This window comes from Callospermophilus lateralis, chromosome 3 (assembly GCF_048772815.1).
Source record: "Callospermophilus lateralis isolate mCalLat2 chromosome 3, mCalLat2.hap1, whole genome shotgun sequence".
Classification (NCBI taxonomy): domain Eukaryota; kingdom Metazoa; phylum Chordata; class Mammalia; order Rodentia; family Sciuridae; genus Callospermophilus; species Callospermophilus lateralis.
Window position 1 is genome coordinate 62,740,399 of NC_135307.1, and position 9,053 is coordinate 62,749,451.

The 9,053-nt window shown below is 48.1% G+C and overlaps 1 protein-coding gene across 3 annotated transcripts in view; it reads left to right on the top strand.

Annotated features, from left to right (window-relative positions):
* Actn1 (actinin alpha 1) overlaps positions 1-5,687 on the top strand; it is a 93,944-nt gene extending 88,257 nt beyond the window's left edge. Inside the window, exons 18-22 of one of the 3 annotated variants that reach the window (XM_076850325.2) lie at positions 694-840; positions 1,776-1,856; positions 2,319-2,384; positions 3,607-3,765; positions 5,103-5,687. In XM_076850325.2, the coding sequence (XP_076706440.1) occupies positions 694-840; positions 1,776-1,856; positions 2,319-2,384; positions 3,607-3,765; positions 5,103-5,261 (612 nt within the window). In that variant the 3' untranslated portion in view covers positions 5,262-5,687. The remainder of the gene's footprint in view (positions 1-693; positions 841-1,775; positions 1,857-2,318; positions 2,385-3,606; positions 3,766-5,102) is intronic. The other 2 variants (XM_076850323.2, XM_076850324.2) reach the window with 2 other exon arrangements.
* The last annotated feature ends 3,366 nt before the right edge of the window (positions 5,688-9,053 follow it).

Consider the following 9,053-nt stretch of genomic DNA (forward strand, 5'->3'; position numbering starts at 1 on the left):
TGTTAGGCAACGCCCTCTACCACTGAGCCCCAGCCCCAAGGGCATCTAAATTTTTAATAAGCACTCCCAGCGAATCTGATACTGGTGGGCTCCAGACACTGGCCTGGGCACCAGCTTCAAATGACTGACATTCTGAGAAGCATGTTGTTAGGCAGTTTCCTCCTATGTGCACATCATAGAGGATGCTTACACAAACTAAGACGGCCACACCATCACTAGGTGACTGCTGGGACCGCCTTTGTTTATTTGGCCTGTTGCTGATCAGAAGGTACTCCTGTGGCACATAACGGCACTTGTGTTGACTGTGAAGTGTGTACGAGCACGTGCACGTGTTTGTGTGTGGTGGGGTTAGGTTCAGGGAATCACCCAGTTTAATCTTTCCCGTGTCAAGTCTGCTTTCCTTCCCCAACCGGCCCCACTGCCAAGCCTGGTCTTCTTGCTGTCCCAGACAGAGGCCAGCACCATGTCCCCTTCATTCTCTAGAGTCTTGTGTCCTGATAGGTTGTCCTTGTCTCAGTTCTTCTCCCTCTGGTGATACTGTGACTGCAGACAGAAGGCCCAGTTTGATTTCTTTGACTGTTTTCAAGAGTGGAGAGGAGGAATAGGGAGGGACAGCCCAGGCCTGGGGAATCTCCACTGAGATTCATGAGGCCCTGGAGCCCCTTTTGCTGACAAGCCTCTTGCCCACTGCAGCATATCCGCGTGGGCTGGGAGCAGCTGCTCACCACCATCGCCAGGACCATCAACGAGGTGGAAAACCAGATCCTGACACGAGATGCCAAGGGCATCAGCCAGGAGCAGATGAATGAGTTCCGGGCCTCTTTCAACCACTTTGACCGGGTGAGAGCCCCACTCCTCACTCATTTAGAGCTGCCCCCAGCCCCTGACCTAGGGCCCTGGAGGGCACTGCCCAGGGTGTGGGCCACTATTCAGGGCCTGGTTCCCGGGCGGGTGAGGAGCAGGGAGAGGAGGAAGCTCCGCCAGCCTGGCCCGACTCGTGTGCCTCACGGAGCCTGCCTTGGCAAGTCTGTTGTGACGTCCCCTAAGCCTCCCTGCTTTCCTGGAGAGAGTGCTCTTGTTGAAGGTGGGGAGAAGACCCTTGACCCCTGGCCCTCGCTCTCCTACCATGAGGAATCAACCCTCACAGCGAGGCTGCCAGAGTCTCAAATGAAGGCCTGCTGCCCCTGGCTGTGGGAACCGACCCTCACCTCTGCCTCAGGGGACAGAGAAGAGACTCCTTCCTACCCCAACCTGCTGCCTTTGGGATCCTTTACTGGGGATGTTGGAGTCCTCTGTCCTGGGTTTTCATCTCAGCCCCAGGACAGGCCAAGCGTACAGTGGGCTGCCCCTTCCCAGTGCCCTGGGGCTTGGGGCAGCCACAATGGTGGGGGAAGCATGGGGTCAGTTGCTGTCCACCACCCTGCCTGCTTCCTGCCCTCCAGGCACCTGGGTGGGAGGAGCCTGGGGGAGACCTGGGTGGCTTGGGGCACTCCTGGGGGAGCTTTTCACTCCTGCGCCCCTCCTGCCCTGCTTCACAGAGCAGGGCTGCGTGTGCCAGAGACTGGGCCCCTCTGGAACATCATCCGTGTGTCTAACTATGTGCACTTTTATCTTCCCTCTCCCCTGCCTCTCCACCTCCACCCTCTCCATCGCATGCCTTTGTCCCTGTGTCTCCCCATACACCACCCTCCACTGGGGCATGGCCCACCCCCACCCTCACGGCCTTCACCTCCCTGGCACCGCATGGCTGGCTGCCTGGCGCACCACGGCCCTAGGATCACTCCGGCACGCTGGGTCCTGAGGAGTTCAAAGCCTGCCTCATCAGCTTGGGCTATGACATTGGCAACGACCCCCAGGTACTCGCCTCCTGCATGGAGCACGCTCAGGGGTGGCCTCCGGGGCGAGAAATAACACGTTTCTCCTTTTTCTCTTCTCTCTCTGTCTGGATCTCCCTGACCCCTTCCCGTGGGCCATGGGCCTCGTCCTCTCCTGCCATCCATGCCTGTTCTGTGTCGGGCTTCTCCTTCCACCTCTCTGCCCTCTGCCCTTGGTTGTCGTCTGTGGGAACCTGCTGGGGCCCACATTCACCTCCTCGCCGCTCTTCATTCTGTGGATGGATTTTGCATCCCTCTCTCCTTTTCTCTTTTATGTGGACATTTTTCCCGGACATGTTCCTCCTCTCTGTTCCTTCCTGACCCGCAAACCATAAACCTTACCCTCTTCTCTGGCTGTCTATACCCTGTCTTCCTGGCCCCTGGCTGGCCCTTCCTTCTTCCACCTGTCTCTGCCTCCTGTATCTTGGTGCCACTGCCCCACAGAAGAAGACAGGCATGATGGACACGGATGATTTCCGCGCCTGCCTTATCTCCATGGGTTACAACATGGTAACGTAAACCCCACCCTCTGTCTGCCAGGCTTTGGCCTGCCCTGGCAGGAGGAGGCAGCTAGCTGGCTGGAGAAACCAAGTTCTAGCAATGCAGGCCTAAGCCCTGAGCCTAAGACTGCCCTTCTCAGAGGAAACTCAAATCCCCAGTCCTTGAAAGCAAGGCCCAGCCATGGAAGCTGTATGGGCTGGGAGGCCCGGGCATTCTCACTGCTGTCTCTAGACTGGCTAGTCTCTGGTACTTACTGTGGAGACCAGCTTTTTCACTCCTATGGAGAACTGGGCTGACCCTAAGACAGGCAGGAAATATTGTGGTTTGGACATTCAGGGTTTTGGGTTGGCCCTGGTTCATCTCACATGAGGCCTGGAGCTTTCGATTTCTTCCCCTGCCCTGATGATGGCTCCATTGAGGCCTGCCACCGCTCTACCATAGTCCCAGGTCTCTCTGTAACCTTCTTAGCATGCCCTCCCTTGTCTAGGGTTCTAAGCAGGGCAGGGTGTTTTGCTGGGCAGTTAAGTAACTTCTGGCCATGGCGCAAAGTGCAGAGCCCATGGGCTTCCCAGCAAGGGTGAGGGCTGGGGTAGAAACCATGAACTTAGAAGTAAATCCCTGCTCCTCCATTACTAGCTTGTGGCCTCAGATGAAGTAAAGGGAACCCCATAGGACTGTTGTAAAGATGAAATGAGGGAACCTAACATAAGGCTGGTACTTAGAAAATACAGTGTGGTAGAGAGAGAGCGCCTGTCTGAGTTCAAATACTAGCTCCCTACTCACTGGCTACATGGCCTTGGGAAAGCCACTTAGTTCTGTCTGGACCTCAGATTTCTCATCTGTACAATGGACATAATAAGATTCTATATGGTTCTAGAGAGTCTTAAATGAACTAAAATATCTAAAAGCATTTAGAATAGTGCCAGGCATATAGTATATGCTCTGTGAATTAGCCTTTGTTAATGGTATTGTCATTATAATGAATACCAGCATTATTTTCTCCAGGGAGAACCCAGACACATGTAGCGGGTGGGAAGCCCAGAGCTGGGTCTCCACTGTTGAGTGTTGAGACCCTGTCATACCCTTAGTGTGACCCAGGTTAAGGTCATGGGACTGCTGTACCCTCCTCTTCCAGCCATAGGCTATTCTGATCCCCCAGGGATTTGAGGTCCATCTGATATATTCTCAGCAGGCCATGGGCTGACAGGCCTGGGTTGACTGTTTCCTCCAGGGAGAGGCAGAATTTGCCCGCATCATGAGCATCGTGGACCCCAACCGCCTGGGGGTAGTGACATTCCAGGCCTTCATTGACTTCATGTCCCGAGAGACGGCTGACACGGATACAGCAGACCAGGTCATGGCTTCCTTCAAGATCCTGGCTGGAGACAAGGTGAGTCTACTATGGTGTGGGCACCATGCTGGGTGGCAGGCACTGCCTGGATCTGATCTGGAGGGATGGGGTGGGATGTGAATACCTCATTGCCCCTTTCTCCAGGACCCCATTATGCTTCTGGTTACTTGTACCTCTACCCCTTTTTGCAATGCCTGGGGCTCAGCAAAGGTGTTAGGACAACGCATTAGTTTAAAGAGTCCCCTTCCAGGAGCACTACATATCAGTGAGGGATTCCTGCACATTGTGATGAGATTACGGAGGGTGGAAGGTGGTGGAAGGTAGTAGAATGGGTTGGGGTATGTGGTTGAACAATGGAACTCTATCTGAGAATCCCTGGGATTTCACCCTTATGCCCTGCTGGGCACAGGTATGGAATATAGGTGGGAAGCAAGATAAGGGGATGGGGTATAAGAAGGAAGCATGCCTCTCATTTTTCTACTCTTGAGCAGTGGCCTGCTTCAGGTTTCCAAATCTGGGTCCCCTGTCATGCCCCACTTAGCATTGGAAAAGTGGGAGGGGCTATCTGTATGCAGAGACCAGAAGCCCAGTCCAGGTCTTAGCCATCTGAAATGATCATCGGTGAACCCCCCATGTCACTCAGACCCACAGCCATCTTTAGACCAGAGAACTGAAGGGATCTGTCAGAGCCACAGATCCCTCTAATGTTCTAGAAAAGACAGCTTCTGAGCAGACCTATCACAGGCACACAAGAGGGGCAGGGTGAAGGCAAAGACCAACGCTGACAGCTGGCTAGAATGGGGTAAGGGTCATACTTTTGAAGATGGTTAAGACAGCCAGATAGATTTTAAATGCGGTCTGGCAGGGATACCCAAACTGGATGCTCATCTTAATCTGCTGGAGGTCTCCTTAAAATTTAACTCTCTGGTTGAGATTTTCCAGAGAGCCCAATTAAGTGGGTATGGGATCCCTCAGGAATCTCTGTGTTCAGGCAGAGTACCTGTTGACATTGCTCCAGCATGGGATTATTGCAGACTAGTAGTGTGATACATGAGAAGATTATTAGTGTAATTAAAATGTGGAATTAGTTTGGAAAGAGGCTAAAGTAGATACAGAAGCGGAAAATATGAAGTGATTTTTAAAATATATTAGGTGAATATATACATATACAGAGTGTGTATGTGTGGATGTATGTTTGGATTTATATGTATAGATCCAAAAGAACTAGGAGGGAGTGTAAACGGGGATGGCCTAGGTTACCTAAGGTTACAGGAAAGTTTACAGCCACAGGGTTTTGCGGCCCTGCTGTGCTATGCCGCACCATACTGCTTTACGGCCAACTGGCTTTGCGGCACCTGACCACGCTCTCTCTGCAGAACTACATCACAGGTGACGAACTGCGCCGAGAGCTGCCGCCCGACCAGGCCGAGTACTGCATCGCACGAATGGCCCCCTACAACGGCCCAGACTCCGTGCCCGGTGCTCTGGACTACATGTCCTTCTCCACGGCACTGTATGGCGAGAGTGACCTCTAACCCATCCCAGCCCCCTCGGCCCCCCGCCGTGCGCACCCCGCCCTGCACCTCCGCTGCCCCCATCTCCTGCCCGAGTTTGGTTTCAGCTCTCAGCCTCCAACGGAGCAAGCTGGGACCACACGGCCTTGAACCTCCCTGCCCGCGAAGTGACAGTTTACAAAATTATTTTCTGCAAAAAAGGAAAAAAAAAAAAGTTATGTTAAAAAGTTAAAAAAAAAAACAAAAAATTACATATTTTATTATAGAAAAAGTATTTTTTTCTCCACCAGACTTAAATGGAAAAGAGGAAAAATTAACTATTTGCACCAAAATGTTTTTGTTTTGTTGTGACATAGGAAAATAACCAAGCACAAAGTTTTATTCCATTCTTTTACTGATTTTTTTTCTTCTTCTATCTGTTTCATCTGCTGTATTCATTTCTCCAATCTCATGTCCTCTTGGTGGGGGGTGGGGGGAGGGGGTACTCTTGTCAAAGACACATTGGTGCATGTGTGTTTGCTAGCTCACTTGTCCATGAAAATATTTTATGATATTAAAGAAAATCTTTTGAAATGGCTGTTTTTTAAGGAAGATAATTTATGTGGCTTCTGATTTTTAAATCTCCTCAGAGGTGTGGCTAGCCTCTTTGTCAGTGCATACTTTTTTAAAAAGAATTTAATATTGCTATCAAAAATAGACAAACTTGGAGATTATGGACAACTTTGATATTGCTTGGCACAGACCATATTAAAACAACGCTCCCATGATGTCTCTTTGCTCCTTGCTTGCTGTTTTCTGGAAATATGGGGGTGTTTAGAGATGGTGAGGGGCACCTGTACACACCTGTACTTACCTCTGATGTGTTTTTGACTAAAACACTTCAGTTTCTTCATTTAGAAAAGGAAAAGGTGGTTTCCTCACAGAAGTTAAAAATAAGATCAAGAATGTGTGGGGCACTCCCAGATGATAAGCCCCATCTTCCTTTGTTCTCTATAGCATCATATAGCTATGTGACATCCCTGACTCCTTTTGTTTTTTCTACAGGGTACAGCTAGAGTCACCTCAGAATTACCCCTTCCTATTCAAATTGTCCCACAAAGGGCTAGGGTGTATAGCACAGTGGTAGAATACTTGCTTAGCATATGTGAGACCTAGAGTTAAGTCCTCAGCACACCAAGGCCCACGGACAGCAGCTGTCTGGTATCACCTGGGAGCTTGTTGGAAATGCAAAATCTCAGGCCATACTGGATCAAAATCTGGTCATACTGGATCAAAATTTGCATTTTTAATAAGACTCCTAGATGGTTTGCTCCAGCTTTTTCCGTTTTCTTCTTACTCATCTCCTGGCTGGGTATGGTAGCACACACCTGTAATCCCAGCAACTTGGGAGGCTAAGGCAGGAGGATTGCAAATTCAAAGCCAGCCTCAGCAATTTAGTGAGGCCCTCAGCAGTTATTGAAACCCTGTATTTTAGTCAGCTATTTTGCTGCTGTGACTAAAGGATCTGACAATTTTAGGGGAGGAAAAATTTGAGGGACTCATGGTTTCAGAGGTCTTAGTCCATGGAAGGCCAGCTCCAATCCTTGGGGCTTGGGGTGAGGCAGAACATCATGGTGGAAGAGTGTGGCAGAGGGAAACAGCTTACATGATGATCAGGAACCAGAAAGAGGTCTCCACTTTGCCTAAAACAAATATGTACCCCAAAGCCACCACCCCAATTCCCAACTCCTCCAACCACACCCTACCACTTCAATTACCATTCAGTTAATCCCTATCAGGGGATTAATTCACTGATTGTTATGGGGAGCCTCCTCAGAAAATGCTTTTAAGTCTGAACTCAAACAAAAGAGAGCTTTTATTTACCTGGCCAGGGACTGACTCCTACCCAGAGAGACTGATGTTCTATGGGAGAACAGCAATTTCCTGGCCTGTGTCTTGGGAATTTAAGGACGAAAAACCACAACTCAGTTGCTTTTCTCAGTGTCATGCAAGGAAGCTAAAAATAGCAGTTAGCTTAACCATGTCTTGGGTCGGAACAAGTGTTAAATAATCTTAACCTGATTTCAGATGAACAGGGGCGATAATCTATTTTAATAAAGTCATGTAGACCCATGACTGTACTCAAACCCAGAATGTAGCTCACCATGACCACCACCATCTCCTGAGTTGGGTACATTCTGTGGGGTACAAAGTACAGAAAAACAGTTTTTTAAAAGAAAACAGCTTTTGTTTTTGTTTCTCAGAAATGGGTCATGCAACAGTTTGTTTGTTTGTTTGTTTGTTTGTTTTTAACAGAAGGCAGCAAAATGGAGTCTTAGGCCTGTCTATGACAGCTCTTGCTTTATAGTTGCCTTATCTTATCAAAATTTTATATCTATAATCTGTATTTTTTACTAATTTTTAACCTTTAACTTAACATCCTTACTGATTTTATTGATTAGTTTACACCACAACATTCCCCACTAGCTTTATGAGACTAAATCAAATCATTGATTTATTTAAGTTTAGCTTTATCTAAGTTTACCATGTCATAATTATATTTTCTAAGGACTAGCAGCTTGGTAGTCATTTGATCAGCGACTGTCTTTTAGAAGCAGGCTCCCTGTCATTTTCTGGCCTCAAGAGTTTCTGAGTAGAGCTGTGTGCAGCATGCATGCCTGAAAGTGAAACAGAACAGAAGGTAAAAATCAAGAGTACTGTTCATTGTCGGTTTTCCAGGTGGATCTTCTGTTGGAGCTGTCTTCTTGATTTGGGAGTGATGAATCCAGTGTTGTTTTCTGGTGACTTTTACAGCAGTAGGGGTGTTAGGATGACCGGAAAGGGTCTGTGCCAGCAAGGTTCTAAGGTAAATGGATGATGGCTCTGCTGGAGTGGGTAAGTGAAGGTCTCTCTTGCAACTGGCTGTCAGGCTTTTTGTTAAAGCCTGAATCTGGTGAGAGGCTTGCTGGAGAGCCTATAAGGACTTAAGAAGTGAGTAGTTACTTATTTTAGTTTTTTATCTTTTAGCCTGGGTAAGTGCCATTAGTTCTGCCTTTTGTGCAGAAGTTCCATGTCCCAGAACTTGAGCCCAGATAATTTTATTTAAAGTAACTACCACCCCCATATATCTGATTCCATTTTGGATGTAGCTGCTGCCATCAGTATAGGACCAGCGAGGGTGGTCTTAGAGCAAAGGGAAGAAGGAGGCTCATCCAGACTGCACCAATGCAATTAGTAAGGGTGTCTTTTACAGTTTTATTTATCCTCTTTACTTGTCCTGAACTCTGGGGCCTATATAGACAATGTAGGTCCCATTTAATCTCAACGGCCTTGGATCAATTTTGAGTTATCTGAGCTATGAAAGCTGGGCTGTTATTGGACCCCATGGCTATTGGGAGGCCAAATCAGAGAACTATCTCCTGAATAAGTTTCATAACTGTAATAGTTGCTGTCTCTGTCTTGGTAGGAAATATCTCAATTTATCTGGAATATGTGTCCCATGAGTGCCAGTAAATACTTATAAGCATATTGTCCAGGTTTTATTTCAGTGAAGTCTATCCTCCCCACACCCACCACCTGCAGTCTGGTTCCTGTAAATTGGCTTACCTTTGGATTGGGATTTTTTTTTTTTTTTGAGCATAAGTCTGGCACCTGGAAGAAACTTGTCTTGTTAACTGAGTTATCTTAGGAATGTAAAAATCTTTTTGCAACAATTTAGCCATTTTAGTATTACCCATTTGGGTTCCTTGATGTAATTGCTTAATTAACAGTTTTTTCCAATGTTTCCGGCATCAGGATTCTTTTGTCCAGTAGAATCTTGCATCTGTTTTGGTC